Source organism: Eulemur rufifrons, chromosome 6, assembly GCF_041146395.1.
Source record: "Eulemur rufifrons isolate Redbay chromosome 6, OSU_ERuf_1, whole genome shotgun sequence".
NCBI lineage: Eukaryota > Metazoa > Chordata > Mammalia > Primates > Lemuridae > Eulemur > Eulemur rufifrons.
In genome coordinates, this window is record NC_090988.1 from 12,994,279 (window position 1) to 13,013,347 (window position 19,069).

Here is a 19,069-nt window from a genome sequence, read left to right on the forward strand (position 1 = left end):
TTAAAAGAATGAATAGGGTTTCTTTATGTGGAGAGATGAAGAAAGGGGAGTTTCTGAGTAAGAAAATGCTGTGAGCAAAGGCACAGGGAGCACAAAGAAAGCACCACTCATATTAAAGAAAGGGAAATAATGTAGTGTGATTGCGCCCAGGTATGTGAAGTGGACTAAATAAGAAAGTGAGATTGGGAGGTAACATAGAGGTTATTTTGAGGACACTAGGCTGAGTCAGGTCATCATTCAGAGGTGTGGGGAGCCATTAAAGGTTTCTGAGTTGGAAAAGAGCAAATGTGAGTTTTACATTAGTTAGATCAACTTGGCAGCAGTATGGAGTGTAGACTGGAGAGGACAGAAATATACAGCAGCCAGGTTGCTGGAAATATGAAAATGGAGCTCAAGAATAAATTGGGGACAGAGATACCAATATGAGAGTTGTCACAATAGGATGGTATTTGAAATGAGAGGGCAGTATTGAAGGAAAATGCTTTAAGTATCTTACCAGTTAGTGTTTGATATTCTCTCACCTGTTCCCCCCGCCCCGCCCCAACCAAGACCATGAGCTCCTTAGTGTAGGAACTGTGTCTTATTCCTACCTGTTTTCTCAGTGTTGGGCACAGTAACTGACACACAAGCTCAGTAAATATTTGCTAAAGAAAAAGAATATGCAGAGAAAGGAGAAAACATTTTTCTCAGAGAGATGGTAAGGGCAAAAGGATGATGATACTGGAGTTCTGATATAATGGAGAGGAACTGATGGACATCTTATTGGATGGCCTTCAATCTTTTCAGGAAAGCATCTGATGAGCTGCAGAGCATCACATGATTGAGGATGGAGTTAAGGGCTTAAGTACAGTGCAATGATTTGGAACAGCTGCAGCTAGAAATATACTTGGGACACTCCCATATGCTTGCATGGCTTTTTTAGTGCCTGTCTATATATCTGGAACGCTCCCTCCAGCCCTCTTCTCCCAGCCTCCGTCATCTCTCAGTTTACTCATCTTTCAAAGCCTAACTCAAATGCCACCAACTTTTTTGGGACATTCTTCCTGAAACCATTTCAAGTAAATCATTTATTTTTCTATGTTTATACTTCTTTCCTTGTTAATCTCACTCGATTGTAAATTACTTGAAGAAGAGGGTTTTACTCATCTGAACCACTTCCTCCAAGTCTGATGAAAAGCAGTCATTCTATAAAATTTGCTGATGTTTAAATAGAATGAGTTTAAGAACACGATTGCTGGTGGCAGGGAGGACAAAGCTGAAGTCATATGGCCTGAAGTTTTGATGGACTAGATCAGTATAGTTTTTGTGACTAACAGGAGTGAAGTGATGGACCAGGAGGACCCAGGGAAATTTTAAAGAACTAGAGGTTGTGATGTAGGCAGATGAAAATTCAGTAAAAATCAATTTTTTTTTTTTCTGTTGGGGAAATATGAACTTTGGTCTCCCTAACTGGGAAAACAAAGACATGAAGCTCAAGTGTATTTTATGGAAGGAAGGAACATAATTTTTTTCCATCTAATGTACTCTTACTAAGCCACACTAAAGCCAACAAAGAAGGAAAACCAAACAATGAAGCCTTCAGTATCAGACCTGAATTTTAACCATTAACTTCTACTCCGTCTTAATTCTTCAGTTCCTTCACTTGGATTTTCAACTTTTTTGAGAACAACACACTGATTTTTTCAGTTTCTCTTTTTCTCCTTCACTTCCAAACTTTATGGAGGAATAGTCAATGAACAGTTAAATGAACACAAGTGGGAAAAGAAAGAGGGAGAGAGAGAACTGTGGTTACATAATAACTAGATGGCTTTAGAAAACGTAGATTCAAATCCTGGTTCTGCCATCTGTGAAACAGGGATAACTATTTGGAAAAATTGTGGTGAAAAATGAACTAAACGGCACGTAAAAGCACCTGGCACAAGGAGCACAGTGGATTTGGAATAGGTCCCGTGCAGGTGGTAGCCAATGCAAAAGATACAAAAGGGTACACAGGAGGAAGGTAAGTCTCCTCCCCATCCTTACCCTCTATTCTCTCAATTCTCCTCAGAGTCAACTATTGATAGCCAGTTTGTGAACCCTTCCAGAAATATTCTGTGCTTAATATGTGTATAGCTGTACACTTGCATGTTTTCCTCCTTTCCTTAGTGGTGTGACCTTCAGCATGTAAATCAAAATTCCTTAGCTATAAAATGGGGTAGTTGTGAGCATTTAATGAAATAATTAGTACTTTGTAATTAAATGCTATACAAATATGAAGTGTTATTATTTTTGGAAAGAGAAGGAATACCTAGCAAATGTACTGTACTTTTATTTAGAACAGAGGTCGCTTGGACATGTAGAATCAGCCCCGGGCTTGGCCACTTTGTGCCACTGGGAGTACTCCCTTTCCTCATCTTGACATCAGCAGGAGAGCAAGTCTGAGAGCCACGCCGCTTGACCCTGCCTCGGTCTATCCCACAGGTGATCACTTACTCCAGCCGTCACGTCTACAATAACCTGACTGAAGAACAGAAGGGCCGAGTGGCCTTTGCTTCCAATTTCCTGGCAGGAGATGCCTCCCTGCAGATTGAGCCTCTGAAGCCCAGTGATGAGGGCCGGTACACCTGCAAGGTGAAGAATTCAGGGCGCTATGTGTGGAGCCATGTCATCTTAAAAGTCTTAGGTAAGACAGGGTTCCAAGGGTAAGTGCCTACATCTCATTAAGGTCTCTGGGAGAGAGGGCCAAATGCAGCATGGTGATACAAAACTTCATATTCAGTACCTTAACTTATACATTCAGAGATCACCCAGACAAGTTCCCTGGGAAGAAGAGTGTATGTTATGTACGTTAGCCATAATAAAAAAAGAAAATATAATCGTGATTTTCCATGGTAGCACATTGCAAAATTTAAATATCCTCTAATATTTGAATAGTATGCTCACATTTAACTTAAATCTCTCAGATATGATTCAAATTCACTTATTGTTTAACAGCAAGCATTAATAAGTTCTACTTAACTGCTTCCAAATTAATGAACTTCTATCCTTTCTATCACTATTCCCTTCTATCAGTGAAAAATCATGTTCAACTTTCCTAAGATTTCCAATACATAACAGTCTATCTTCTTTGAGAAGCGATGAGGGAGTTTCTGGGGCAGCCCCTGAAAATTACAACAGCACCACTGGTAGCAGCTAGAATTGGGGGAGTGTGTGCACAGGGGAAGGAGGTGGTTGTTTTGGGGGTAATGTAGAGCATGGCTAGTTGAATCTCCACATAAAGGTTTACCATAAGGGATGGCTGCAGAAACAGGACATCATTTTTCCATTGAATCTGGTGTTTGGGGATCTTTGAATCATAACTTTTTTGGTTATTTTTTTTTCTTCTTTTTTTTTGAGAAAGAGTCTCACTCTGTTGCCCAGGCTGGAGTGCCATGGCATCAGCCTAGCTCACAGCAACCTCAAACTCCTGGCCTCAAGTGATCCTCCTGCCTCAGCCTCCCAAGTAGCTGGGACTACAGGCATGTGCCATCATGCCTGGCTAATTTTTTTTTGTATATATTTTACTTGTCCAGCTAATTTCTTTCTATTTTTAGTAGAGACGGGGTCTCGCTCTTGCTCAGGCTGGTCTCAAACTCCTGAGCTGAAAGGATCCACCCGCCTCGGCCTCCCAAAGTGCTAGGATTGCAGGCGTGAGCCACCGCGCCAGGTCTTTTTTTTTTTTCTTTTTTGCTAGTGAGACCATCCAAGCCCAAGTGTGAGCTGGAAGGAGAGCTGACAGAAGGAAGTGACCTGACTTTGCAGTGTGAGTCATCCTCTGGCACAAAGCCCATTGTGTATTACTGGCAGCGAATCCGGGAGAAAGAGGGAGAGGATGAACATCTGCCTCCCAAATCTAGGATTGGTAAGTTATCTTCCTACCAGTCAATTGAGCCAACAAGATAATACTCTACCCATGAATTCTAAATCGACTTTGGCAGCAACTCACTATGTGACCTTGAATACACTGCTGAACCTTGTGAACTTCCATTTTTTTACCCATAAACTAGGACAGAAAATCTGTCTTTTCTTTCCTCAGATGACACGTAAAAGTGATAAAAAGAGATTAGAAGAAATGTACTATAAAAATCTACTATATCTATCTTGTTTAATATTCCTTAAATATTCATGATCTTTTGTAACTTTTGAGGATGTGCTACAACTTCAATGAATGCTTACATTTCTTCCCATGTTCCAAAAAGGGATCTTTTCTATCATTTCATCCTTTCCAAACTGAAGAATCTTAGGTTAATGATGCAATAAAGTAAACAATAAATATAGATGCTATCACTAAGGGATTTACAGTCATTCTTTCTGCTTGTGTAGACTACAACAACCCTGGACGAGTTCTGCTGCAGAATCTCACCATGTCCTCCTCTGGACTTTACCAGTGCACAGCAGGCAACGAGGCCGGGAAGGAAAGCTGTGTGGTACGAGTGACTGTACAGTGTAAGCAACCAACGGGGTTTTTTGTTTCACTTTTTTAATTGCTGCATTGTGGTTCAGTGTAAGACATTTTAATCAGGAGTAAAGTCAAAGTCTTTACTTCCAGAAGGATATGGCTATCACCAAAATAATTCAGTAGTTGTGCAAGGACTATTCAACAGCTGTATCTGACTTTATATTTACAAACGTGTGAATTAATCAGCCCCCTAAAAAAATTTACTACGTCCAGGAGAGAACTAAGTAGATACCAGTTTTAAAAAACAAATAACAAAAAACAAACAAATAAAACTACCCAGCTAGTTACAAGCTACCTACCACAGACGAGATTTCTCCCCTTCCCAGGGGGCTTGTGAATGCACATGTGCATTTGTGCACACGTGCATATGTGTGTGCATGGATGTCATAATCAAGAATTAGATTTGTTTCAAGTTCAAGATGAGAGATAGCACCAAGGCAACTAAAAGGCATTAGCTTTGGAGCCACATAACTGCCTGGATTTCAGTCATAGCTACCACTGTGTAGCACCTTGTACGTGTTTCCCAATCTATAAAACAGAATACTGCTTAATTACCTCATAGAGTTTTTGTGAAAATTAAGTAAATTAATACATTTACTTACCACTGCCTAGGAACAGTGCCTGACACGTGGTGAGTATTCAATAACATTAGCTATTATTATTATTAATATTTTCCCTTAATCAATTTGGTAACTTTAGACTTCTGAACCAAAGCTCATTTCCATAAGCCACGCTAGCACTGTTAAAATTTATTTACACAAGCCTGGGCAACATATCAAGACTCCATCTATAAAAAATAAGAAAAATTAGCTGGGTGCGGTGGCATGTACTACAAGTCCCAGCTACTTGGGTGACTGAAACAAGAAGGTCTCTTGAGCCCAGGAGTTCAAAGATGCAGTGAGCTGTCACTGTGTCACTACACTCCAGCCTGGACAACAGAGCAAGACTTTGACTCCAAAAAAAAAAAAAAAAGAATTAATGCAATAAATAGTATGCCAGGCTCATAATCTAAAGATTGAATCTTTTTTTTTTTTCTTTTCTTTTTTTTTTTTTTTTGAGACAGAGTCTCACTCTGTTGCCCAGGCTAGAGTGAGTGCTGTGGCGTTAGCCTAGCTCACAGCAACCTCAAACTCCTGAGCTCAAGCGATCCTCCTGTCTCAGCCTCCCGAGTAGCTGGGACTACAGGCATGCACCACCATGCCCGGCTAATTTTTTCTATATATATTTTTAGCTGTCCATATAATTTCTTTCTATTTTTAGTAGAGATGGGGTCTCGCTCTTGCTCAGGCTGGTCTCGAACTCCTGAGCTCAAAAGATCCGCCCACCTCGGCCTCCCAGAGTGCTAGGATTACAGGCGTGAGCCACCGCACCCGGCCTAAAGATTGAATCTTGAAAAAAAGAGAGGATAAACCAAGTTAAAAGATAAAAATGAACTGAGTGTGTATTTATTATCTATTTCTGTATAATAAATTACCCTAAAACTTAGTGACTTAGAATGGCTTTTATTTTCTCTTAGTTTCTGTGGGTCAGAAATTCAGCAGTGGCTTAGCTGGGAGGTCTGGCTTGCTGTCTCTCCTCAGAAGAGATTTTGAGCACAAAATCCACTAGTGCTGCAGTTATTGAAAGGCTCGACTGTATTCTACTAATTAGAAGTGAGTCACTAAGTCCAGACCACAATCAAAGGGAGGAAAATGAAGCTGTACCTCTTGAAGGGAGAAGTAGCAAATAGTTATGTAGACATATTTTTAAAATCTAATAACCAAAGTATATAAATACATAATAGAAAACTCTTTCAGCTGGGTGAAGTGGCTCATGCCTGTAATCCTAGCACTTTGGGAGGCCAAGGCAGGAGGATTGCTTGAGGTCAGGAGTTAGAGACCAGACCCCCTCTCTATTATTAATAAAAATAGAAAAATTAGCCAGGCACTAGCCTGTAGTTCCAGCTACTCAGGAAGCTGAGGCAAGAGGATCACTTGAGCCCAGGAGTTTGAGATTGCAGTGAGCTATGATGACACGACTGTACTCTAGCCTGGGTGAAAAAGCAAGACTCTGCCTCAATCAATCAATCACTCAATAAAAAAAAAATAAAGAACTCATTCAAATCAATGAGAAAACAGCTAAACCAAAATGGGTACATGATGTTGTTGAAGTATAATTTTCAAAAAGGTAAAATCTTGACTCTGACAAATTAAAGATTTTATTTAATTAATTACTTAATAAGGGATCTAGTGAGATGTTAAAAGTGGTCCAAAGAGGCGGGGCGTGGTAGCTCACGCCTGTAATCCTAGCACTTTGGGAGGCCGAGGTGGGTGGATCCTTTCAGCTCAGGAGTTCGAGACCAGCCTGAGCAAGAGCGAGACCCCGTCTCTACTAAAAATAGAAAGAAATTAGCTGGCCAAATAAAAATATATATAGAAAAAATTAGCCAGGCATGGTGGCGCATGCCTGTAGTCCCAGCTACTCAGGAGGCTGAGGCGGTAGGATCGCTTAAGCCCATGAGTTTGAGGTTGCTGTGAGCTAGGCTGACGCCACGGCACTCACTCTAGCCTGGCCAACAAAGCGAGACTGTCTCAAAAAAAAAAAAAAAAAAAAAAAAAGTGGCCCAAAGAGCATTTGAGAAATTAGGTATATAGACACAATTTAACAAAGAGATTTTAAGATTGCTGGGTTAGACATCAAACTAGTTAATGTCCTACAAAGTCACAGACTGTAATTTCTGTGGTCATTTGTTTAACTACATCATTAATTATTTTCATCTCTATTGGATGGAGGTCTACAAATTGCCCCTACAAAGTGGTAGATTGCCAAGCACTGTATTCTTTTGTCTATTTTCTAGTTTCAGATAATTTTTCTTACAAATTTAACAGGCAGTTCACAGAAAAATAAATACAAATGGCCAATAAACATAAATAGGCCAGGAGACTCCACCCTTTTTATTTTAAGCTATTTAGTAAATAAAAAAATGTAGAACCAATTATTGGAAAAGTTATAGGGAAATAGGTGATTTTACATTTCTGACTAGAGTATAAACTGGTGGCACAATTTAGCTTACTTTATAGATCTGGGGAGGTAAATATATTGAAGAAAAACATACACAAAGAAGGGTAAGCGTACAACCTGATAGATTTTCAAAAGTGAATGTACCTGTGTAAGCAGCATCATGATTAAGAACCTGTCACCACCTCTTGCCAGCCCTCCATTATCCAGATCTCTAACTTTATGGATTACTGTTCCTGTTTTATAACCTTCAATGAATGGAATCATTCCATTTGTGTTTGGTTTCTTTCATCCTACATTATGTTTATGAGATTCATCATTGTTTTTGCTTGTAGCTGTAATATGTTCATTCTCATTTTATAGTATTTCATTGTATGATTATACCACAATTAGTGGTCTATTTTACTTCAGATGCAAAAATCATTCCATTTTTTCCAACAATACTTCCATGAATTTACCTTCTAGAGACATTCCGCATGTGTGTAAATATGTATGAAAAATGATATATTATTTTCAATTGTGAAAAACTAAAAGCAACCTAAATTTCTATTAATAGAAAATTCATCTATATTACGTGTGTGTTGGGGCTGGGGCAGTGGGGAAAACAGCATTCCCTAATTGATATTGCTTAGGTAAAATAAATACCACTCCTTTGAGACCTTAAATAAGATATCCAAAGTCCAATTTCTTTAAAAAATTGAATTATAAAGATAGTAGGACAAGAATAAACAGCACGCCTTTAATCTTAGCACATTGGGAGGCCAAGAAAGGAGGACTACCTAAGGCCAGGAGTTCGAAACCAGCCTGACACCACTGCACTCTACCCCTCCGAGTAAAAGAGGGAGACCCTGTCTCAAAAAAACATAAAGAATGAACAGCAAATTCTGCTGACTGTACATCCAAAACATAGGCAATATCCATCTACCTGTTTCTATGTACATTACTTCTCCCCTAGCCGGATCCACCATCATCTCTAGCCTGCATAATTATAAGCCTCCTAACTAGTGGCCCTGCTTCCTGTCCTACCTCTTCATGATCCATTTTCTCGAGAGTATCCGTAGTGTGTTTTCTCAAATAGAATTTGGATCATGTTATCTTCTATTGCTCTTACAATAAAATCCTTGGCCAGGTGTGGTGGCTCACACCTATAATCTCAACACTTTGGAGGCTGAGGTGGGAGGATTGCTTGAGGCCAGCAGTTCCAGGCCAACCTGGGCAATGTAGCAAGATGTTTCCACAAAAAATAAAAAAATTAGCCAGGCATGGTGCCGCATGCCTGTAGTTCCAGCCACTCAGGAGGCTGAGGTGGGAGGACTGCTTGAGCCCAGGAGTTTCAACGCTGCAGTAAGCCATGATTGCACCACTGCATCCCAGCCTGGACAAGAGAGCAGGACCCCATCCCTTTAAAAAAAAAAAAAAAAAAAAAATCCTTGCCATGGTCTGGAAGTCCCTATGTGAGCTGGTCTCTTCCTGTCTCCATGACCTAATCTTCCTACATTCTCTTGCTCACTATGCTCTAGACTCATTCACATTCATCATATTTACTATTCCTTCTGCCTGGAATGTTTTGTTCCTAGATCATGACAAGATAGTCTATTATATTATTTATATCACAACTAAAATGTCTCCTCCTCAAAGTGCTGATCACTCCAACATTAAGTGCTTTCCCTTTGTTCCCCCGCTAAAATATCACTCATCCACTTTTCTCTTCATAGAATTTACCCATTATCTGAAATTATTTTTACTTATTATCTGTTTTCCCCCTTCTGGAATGTAAACTCAACAAAAGCAGAAACCTTGCTTGTCTTCACCCGTGCCTAGAACTGTGCCTGGCTCAGGGTAGGCACGTAATAGGTATTTGGTATATGAATAAAAGAGTGTGTGAGTTACTAATGTGCAAATCACATTTACCTTTATTTCTGAATTTCTAGGACTCACTGGCAAATCTCAGAGTCTAACATTGTAGGTGAAGTTCCTTTTCTTAAAAAATTAACTTTTATGGGCCGGGCGCGGTGGCTCACGCCTGTAATCCTAGCACTCTGGGAGGCCGAGGTGGGCGGATCGTTTGAGCTCAGGAGTTCGAGACCAGCCTGAGCAAGAGCGAGACCCCATCTCTACTAAAAATAGAAAGAAATTATATGGACAGCTAAAAATATATATAGAAAAAATTAGCCGGGCATGGTGGTGCATGCTTGTAGTCCCAGCTACTCGGGAGGCTGAGACAGGAGGATCCCTTGAGCTCAGGAGTTTGAGGTTGCTGTGAGCTAAGCTGACGCCACGGCACTCACTCTAGCCTGGGCAACAAAGTGAGACTCTGTCTCAAAAAAAAAAAAAAAAAAAAATTAACTTTTATGGTATTCAAAGTTTAAATTTTTTTTTTTTTTGTAGAGAGTTTCACCCCCCTCGCCCAGGCTGGCGTGCAGTGGTGCAATCATGGCTCACTACGGCCTTCAGCTCCTGGGCTCAAGCGATCCTGCTGCCTCAGCCTCTCAAGTAATTGAGACTACAGGCATGAGCCACCACGCCCAGCTAATTTTTTTGTAGAGATGGGGTCTTGCTTTGTTGTCCAGGGTGGTCCAGAATTCCTGGCCCCAAGTAATCCACTGGCCTTGGGCCTCCCAAAGTGCTGGGATTACAGGAGTGAGCCACCGCACCCAGCCTAAAACGTTTTTTTTTTTTTATATTTCTTTTTATTTTACTGGCGGGAGAAGGCAGAAGTTAGAGAAAGCAGAGAAGTTGGCAAAGCCAAGGGATGGCCCAAACATTATCCTGTTATGGCTGACAAATCTTCAAACATGATACAGTATCTCTCCTAGCCTCAGTTTTATTATCTGAACCAACCCAGACTTATTCACTAAAGTCTGGACCAAATGCTGGTGAAGTCTGTGATTCAGTAACTACAACTGCAAAAATATCAAAAGGGATAATCATATAACAAGAGAGAATAATGGGGATAGAAAGATAGATAGATATAAAGACCTTAAAATATTTATCCTGTCCAGGGCTTTTGTTTTTTGAATTCATGTATTTCCTAGCTTATGTTTGGTTTTTACTTGTGTTTTTGCTTCTGAGAAAACAGATGTACAAAGCATTGGCATGGTTGCAGGAGCAGTGACAGGCATTGTGGCTGGAGCTCTACTGATTTTCCTCTTGGTGTGGCTGCTAATCCGAAGGAAAGACAAAGAGAGATATGAAGAAGAGGAGAGACCTAATGAAATTCGGTAAACCTCCCCAAATCCCCACTTGTACTGAGTTTCCTTTCTAGGACTAGCTCCATAGTCACCAGTCAACATAAATGTCTCCAGTTTCCTCTGAACCTTAAATCTGTTGCAAGGATTATTCTGGTGGGGAGGAAGTTCCAGCCTGGGAACAGAAGGTCTGGTTTACCTGGACTTTACAGTGAAACTATACTCAACAGAGACTCAGAAGTTCTACTTGACATTACTTCTGATTCATTTCCATTCCTAAAAGGGCATACAATAAGGAATGGGGTATGGACCATGAAAGGGTTTATGTAGACAAACCGTAAATGAGGGGGAATGTCTAGACCATCTCAATGGTGAGAACCTATCCTCCCAGTATAATAGGGTTGAGCTTTGGGCTAACAAACATACATTTGCCTAAACTAAGCATTAAGTTTTAAGAAATGAGGAAGTGGCCCGGCCACTATGCCTGTAATCCTGGCACTCTGGGAGGCTGAGGCGGGAGGATTGCTTGAGCTCAGGAGTTCAAGACCAACCTGAGCAAGAGCAAGAGCAAGTGCATCTCTACTAAAAATAGAAAAATTAGCTAGGCAACTAAAAATAGAAAACATTGGCTGAGTGTGGTGGCATGTGCCTGTAGTCTCAGCTACTCGGGAGGCTTAGACAGGAGGATTGCTTGAGCCCAGGAGTTTGAGGTTGCTGTGAGCTAGAGTGACATGCCAAGGCACTCTAGCCCATTGAGACTGTCTCAAAAAAAAAAGAAAAGAAAAGAAATGAGGAAGTGCCTATTTATTGGGAAACCTCAGAAGGAACCAGCTATAGTGGAAGCTGACATAGTACTGCCAGTATTAAAGTTTATCTTTACTGTTTTTTCTCTTCAGAGAAGATGCTGAAGCACCAAAAGCCCGCCTCGTGAAACCCAGCTCCTCTTCCTCAGGCTCTCGGAGCTCACGCTCTGGTTCTTCCTCCACTCGCTCCACAGCAAATAGTGCCTCACGCAGCCAGCGGACACTGTCGACTGAAGCAGCACCCCAGCCAGGGCTGGCCACCCAGGCATACAGCCTAGTGGGGCCAGAGGGGAGAGGTTCTGAACCAAAGAAAGTCCATGCTACCCTGACCAAAGCAGAAACCACACCCAGCACGATCCCTAGCCAGAGCAGAGCCTTTCAAACTGTCTGAATTAGAATGGACTTGACTCCCATGCTTTCCTAGGAGTCAGGGTCTTAGGACTCTTCTAGTCATTGGAGCTCAGTCACCAGCCACACAACCCCCTCAAACCAGATGAAAGGCCATTTAAGTAGCAGTGAGCATTGCATGGAATATATTCAGAAGAGCACTTTCCTTATATGACACCAAACAAGCAAAAGGATATAAGCTGATCATCTCCAAAAAGGCATCTCATTGTGCCTTTAGACCAGAGTAGGGGAAAGCAGGGTCCAAATCTGTCTATTTGTTGACCAGGACCTGTGGTGAGAAGGCTGGGGAAACGTGAGGTGAACACACCTGAAACTTCTCACCTTGGATGTTTTGCATCAATGCTTTGATTCACCATTGTCAAGAAGAAATTGGATCTTGTTTGTAAATTTTCTATGCATTTCTGCAAACCTATTGGATTATTGTGATTATTCGGGTAGTCAAGCAGAACCCATAGCCTTCTATTACACCTACCTGCACCATGAGCTAACCACTTCTAAGAAACTCCAGAAAAGGAAACATGCCTCTTCTATGCTGACTTGACTTCATTTGTCATAAGGTTTGGATATTAATTTCAAGAGGAGTTGAAATAGAGGGAGATGGAGAAGAGTGAATGACTTTCCCATTCTGCTACTAATCTTCCTACTTACAGTGAACCCTACAATAAGAACTAAAAAAGGAGACCAAAATATATGACAAAAGACCTGTGAAAAGCTTTCCATTTTAATGATGTTCAGATTGCTGACAAACAGAAATAAATAGTGGAGCAATTGAGGATTTTCCCTCAAATCAGATACCTCTAAGGACTTCTCTGCTGGGTGTCTCTGGAAGAAGAAAATATTCACTACATGTCATTTAACAATGGTCTTAGAGGAACATTCAAGAGGAACATTTCCTCGTGTTCCAGAGGAAAAAGAGATCTAGGAATGCTGAAAGATCACTCAACATACCATTATAATCTCCTGTTTCTGAGAACATGTGACACCAGAATTTCAAGAGTGGCTGGACTAGAAAAGAAGATTAGATCAGTTTTCTCTTACTATGTCAAGGAAGACAAAAGGAAGTTTAGTATTGCACCAAACCTGGAGCTTCCTTCATTTCTTCCATTTTAGAAGGATGTGAACCTAGGACTTTTGATGATTCTACGCCTTAAATTATCAAAAAGATCAGGGATTGCCAATGTGTCCTAATGGCACTGCAAGTATATGCCATAATCATTCCCCCGAGAGGTCGAAAATGAGAAAAATTCAGTATTTTCCCAGCCTCAGCCCCCAAGAAAGTCTAGCTCAGGGCTGGAAGGAAAGGGAACTAACATTCAGGGAAGAGATGGTGAGGATAACAATTGGGTGGCAGGAAAGGGCTGGGCGAGTGCCTGCTAACATTTTAGTTGTCAGCACCTTGGAAAGAATTGGCAAAAAGAATTTACCAGCAGGAGTAATTATTGGAAAAGCTGATTGATATATATATATATATGTATATATATATAAAGAAGGAAGGTATCTGAGAAATGAAAACAGCAACTTCCAGTACAGTAATTTGCTTTTTTAATAGTTTGGACTACTCTGATACCTACAACATAAGGGCTCAACCTCGAACAGCTCTTCAGGGACCCTGGCACAAATGTCAACTGATCACTATTGGTAAAGCAAAATACTTGTCATTTAAAAGAGCAGCGGACCAGAAGAAACAAAAAGTAATGCTGAATATGGTGATGAATGCATTGTTTCTAAAATGCGAATCAGATGCTTAAAGGGAAAAGGTTGATCTGGGATGTTGCCCCATTTCTCTGGTTTTTCATTCCTACATTTAATTCTCATGGTAGTGTCCTCACACAGATGCATAGTACAAACATATTTCCTTCTGAAGTCCCTAGGAGTTTATCCTTGGGTTAAAGTTTTAACCTGAGTTTTGTGTTTCTCCAAAAAAGGTGCAAATAAGAGACACTGAGAAAGTAACATTAAGAATGTCTGGTGTTAGTCTAATTTAAGAGGACTGGCATATTTGGAATGCTTTTTATATTAATATGTTCATTGTAAGATATAAAACTCTTACTCTGACTACATTTTTATTCTTCTGCTAGTGTGGTGTCCAGGCAACGTATCACTTTTGCTACGTAATTCTGAGAATTCTCATTCCTAGAGTACCTGAGCCAAACAAATACACTATGGAGGCTGCAGCGGTATCATCACTAGCTATTTGCTCTTATTATTTACTACCTTAGATCCTAAGGCTTCCTGCCTATGCTTTTGAAAGCAGAAATCGGTCTCCTTTGCATGAAAAGGAGGTTTAGATTATTTAAACACATTAATTACCAGAAGACTAAATACCAGTTGATTATCCAAATTATTTCAGAAATCTATTCACAATCGAAATCTACAACAAATACACAGAACAGATTACACTAAGAGAAAAGGAATTCTAAGGAATTGAAGATTCCAAGAAGATATGGTGCTGAAGTCTTAGCAATGATAGTGAACTTCTCTTTGAGTCAGATTCAGATTATGTGACAGGTTCTGGGCTTAAGTTAGAGCTATTACTAGTTCCAAACCATATTCCGTTAACTTTGCAAATCAAATAAGTCTGATTCTTAAATATAAAACAAACAAAAAGGATAAAATAACTAAATGGTAGATGAAAAAAATGTTTGTAGGAAGAAAATGCAGATGGAATGATGTGGATGTTTAGAGAATAACCATTTTAATAAAATATATAAACCAAACTTAATTTGTAAAATAATGGAAGTCTATGCCTTTGTTGTCACACTGTATAAAAACAATTTAAGAATTACTGTTGCAAAAAGACATACATAATTTTGCTTTGTTCTGGTGGTAAGCTGTTTATATTTCAACTTTAACTTCTAAGTTGTAACTGGAACTGTCTGAACATCATAAAAACCAAATATCATAGATGCATCTGTATCAGCAATTAAGAAATAAATAAGTGAAGGTGATACTGCAGGAGAGGCTGAAGCTCATATGACCTGCACTGGAAATTTGTTTACCAGCTTGCTGCCAACAGCAGAACTCAGACTGAATGATCTACTATTTATTGATTTCAGTCACAAATATAGCAAATACTCTTTTCTCTCACAAGGCAAGATGCTAAGTAGTACAAGGGATACCAAGAGATGATAGAGTTGCTGCCTTAAGGACTTTATGAAAATAACCACATTATAATTACTAAGCAAATATTTTGTGCCAAGGTGAAGTGCCAACAGAGAAGCACACACTAGGGGGTTTAAATAAATCTGGAAAAAACTTCACAGAGGTCCACCATAAAATAATAGCAATAACAGTATCATTTACTGAACCATTATCGTGTGCCGGGCATATTAAATACATTATATATTGTCTCAATTTCATACTCACATCAACCCTATAGTGAGATATTTGTATTCTCATTTTACAAATGAGAAAACTAAGGCTCACAGAGGTTAGTCTGTAGTAGTCAGGATTTGAACCCAGCTACTATGTTAGCATATTCCATCAGAATTGCTACATCCTGATTAATCACCATTCTCCCTCCTAAAATCCTCAAACCTTCACCCTAAACTATGGGTTGTCTCTTCTCTTTGCTTTCTTCCTTGCCCTAAAGCTTTTCATCATACCGGAGACACACTTATCTCACTCACAAAGTCCAAATTGTTTACAGTTTTCTTTCTCTGCAAAATAGGATAAAATTTCCAACTTTATAATTGCCTGATTTGTTTTTATATGGTAAAGTAATGATGGGCTTAGATCATGTAATGCATACATTTTTTGGTGAAATGTTAAGCACAGAGTATCTTGAACACGTAAAGATTAAGAAATTTAATTTGTCAGATCTTCTGAGAGGCAAAAAGATAAGCTGCATTGAAACTACAAAATAATAGGTACAGTTGATTCTCCAAAGATGACAAGGTCACATCAATTTATGAAAAATGTTTACAGACTTCAAACACCTCAGGGACCCCATATTTGGAAGTAATTATGTTTACAATTATTTTGGTTGAACTTCCTTCTCCCTTTTGCTTTTATATCTTGTTTTTGTCACTACTCCGGAATGGAAAAGTTATAAAAAAGGAAAATTCAATGAGTTTTGCTATTTATAAGGAGCGCTGATGAAGATTTAAATTAATAAAAAAATTTAAAAATTAATTTAAAAAAGCACAGCTTATGCACCACCTCCTCTCCATGGTGCAGGAGCTAAACCAGACAATTTTTTAAAAGGAGTGTAAAAGTGGAAAGTAATCCAGCCTAAGAGTTAAAAGCATAAGCTGTGGAATAAAGCAGATCTCATTTTGAGAAATTCAAGTTCAGCTAGGGATCCCAAGCAAATTGTTTGATCTACCTGAGCCTCAATTTACTTATCGGAAAATGGAGACAAGGTCTGCCTTATAGAGTGTTGTGAGGGTCACATAGGAGAAGATATGTCAAGTGTTCACCATGTTGCCCTGTACAAAAGCATTTAATGAAACAGCAATGGCAAGGACTCTACTACCAGTAAAATACTGCACTAGGCATGAGGCCTATTCTAAAGCATACAATCTGGTTAGGGAGGCAAGATATAATGGGAGGAAAAGATTGGGATTGTTTTTATGTGTGCTGTTCTCCAATAGCAATAATTTATACATGGCTGCAGTTAGAAAGTCAAAATATTAATAACAGCTTAAGTCATTCTGGTTTCAAATTTCCCTGATGCAATGCAGTAAATGCACTCAAGTCTTTGGGCAATCAGGGAATACATATATTGCATTTTTCAGTCATGACATTGGCTCCAAGAAGGGTTGTTCTTAATATCTGAGGTTCTGAAGTATGTAAATATAAGTCCACCATTCTTATTATTAAAAATGCATATTTAGTAATATACCACATAAATCCTAATACAAATTACCCAATTAAATTCTAAACCTTAAACTTTTTCAAAAGAAAAAAAAAGTCAAAGGGCTATCTACCCTAGGTTGATTAACTTGGCACTTGCATATTGGCTAATGAATTGTGGCGACTCATTTAGAACTTACTTAGAAGTTTCTTCAATTAATAGTACCCTAATTTTATTTCAATAATTTGTAGTAATGATACAGCAAAACAATGAATCTATAAAACTTTAGTTTGTTCTTTCTTACTCTGATTTGATCTGTCAACGGAAAAAAGTCAAACTCTGTAAAATAATTCTAAACAGATTTATTCTGAGCCAAATTTGAGGACCATGACCCAGAGCCATGCCCAAGAGGCCTGGAGCAAGTGGACTTGCTGTGGCTGGGTTCCAGTATGGTTTTATACATTTCAGGGAGACGGGTTACAGGTGAAGTCATAAATCAATATGTGGGAGGCATACATTGGTATGGCCCAAAAAGGTGGCCCATCCCCAAGGGGGGGAGGGGAGGCTTACAGGTTATAGGTGGGTTTAAAGATTCTTTGGCTTGTAATTGGTTAAAGACATGAAGCTTTGTCTAAAGGCTTGCAAAGTTTTAACATAGTTGCTGTTTATCAGAGATAAGCCACTGGGACATATATTTGTTGTGTAAATTGAGGACCTGTAGGTTTGTCTTGCATACCCTTAGGCCTGTTAATGGGTTACAAAGGGTGTCCCCAAGAAGGCAGGGGTACATGATAAGGCATGTCTGACCTCCTTCCTCCTAGCAGGCAATTTAGTTTTAGGATATTCCTTTGGCCACTAGTGGGTCCATTTAGTCAGTGCTGGGGGTGGGGGGTGGGGCGCTTAAAATTTTATTTGAGTTCACAGATCATTTTAGGGCCTTCTTTCCCTTCTCCCAGAACATTGGGGAAGTTGGTGACTCTATCTACTAACTATCCCCAAAATGACTTACTTTTTAAGAATTCAATCACATTCTATTGGCACCCACACCCACAACATAAATGGAGCACACCACCCTATTTCTCCTAATCTTCCTTATCAAACCAACTTTGAATCTTAAGCTACAAGACAGAAGTTAATATTTTATGAGTCTTAGATGAGTTTGAGAATTTCACAGAAGACTTTGGACTCTCCAGTATATACAGAGTTAAGACTCCCAGAGAATAAGGGAAGGGACTGAAAGGACAAAGTATTAGATATTTTACATGTTATTTCATTTAAGCCTCAACCCTGGAGGCATTGTTTCACAGAAAGGGAAATGAAGAAATTACCTCTATGTCAAAACTTGTAAATGGATTGAATTCTAATTCAGATTTGACTCCAAAGTCCTTACTCTTTCCACTTTCCCCTGATGCTTACAGACAAAACAAGCATGGATGCTTAATACTGACAAGGAATTTCAGAGGCAGAATACAGTCTGATAGAATTAAGGGTCATGAGAGATTTCAGAAACCACGCAATCTAGGCTTCATTTTAACGTGATTTCACCTTTACACCAACATAGGTGTTTTAGAGAACAGAAAGCAGATGTTTTAAGAGGACAGACACGGTGGCCAGACTGAGTTTGAATTCCAGATTCCACAATCTGACTTTGTGGCTTGGTTTAATCATTTAACCTTTCAGTGCCTTAGTTTCCTCATCTACAAAATAGGGATCATAATAGTTGCTATCTCTCAGATTTGTGATGGGAATTAAATGAGGTAATGTGTTCAAAGTACTTAGAACAGTGCTTGACATGTGATAGGCACAAAAAAATATTACTCATTTTTCTATTCTCCAGTCAGAAACCCTGGGCTCCAGACTCCTCCACTGCAGTCCCATGCACTCAAACTTTGATTTTTAGATCTTGAATAAATGTGTTGTTTTAAACCTTGTGCAATTACAGAGATAGAGAAAGGATGTTCATCATATTCTAAGCTTTAAGTATATAAACTCTAAACCATTCATTTACTAAGAACATAATCCAAATCCTAGAACAATCCTAGAACGCATTTTGAGAGTGACCAGAAACAGAAGTTATTTGTCCTGCTTTCTTTACTGCTATTGGATGGGTACCCCAAACCAGTGGATTTGGGCCCCTGTTATATTTCCCACTGGTTCAATGATTAAAATGTACTTAGTTAAAAGATTAATTACAAAAATGCAAAATATAGGGTGTAGTTCAGAAAATGTACTTGTTACTTTAGGCTCTAGAGTGTGAAAAGATTGCAGATACCAAAGGAAACTGAAAGGAGCAGTTCGCAGCACACATCGTCCTCTTTCCAGAGTTGAAGTTAAATGTGTTTCTAGAAAGGAAATTATACTATGGTGCATCTAATAAAAAAAAAAAATCAAAGAATCT

General features: G+C 39.3%; 1 protein-coding gene across 1 annotated transcript in view; it reads left to right on the forward strand.

Annotated features, from left to right (window-relative positions):
* The window catches only part of CLMP (CXADR like membrane protein), a 98,780-nt gene extending 86,212 nt beyond the window's left edge, over positions 1 to 12,568 (forward strand). Inside the window, exons 3-7 of the mRNA XM_069468798.1 lie at positions 2,461 to 2,662; positions 3,713 to 3,880; positions 4,342 to 4,464; positions 10,554 to 10,695; positions 11,559 to 12,568. Of these exons, the coding sequence (XP_069324899.1) occupies positions 2,461 to 2,662; positions 3,713 to 3,880; positions 4,342 to 4,464; positions 10,554 to 10,695; positions 11,559 to 11,856 (933 nt within the window). The 3' untranslated portion in view covers positions 11,857 to 12,568. The remainder of the gene's footprint in view (positions 1 to 2,460; positions 2,663 to 3,712; positions 3,881 to 4,341; positions 4,465 to 10,553; positions 10,696 to 11,558) is intronic.
* The last annotated feature ends 6,501 nt before the right edge of the window (positions 12,569 to 19,069 follow it).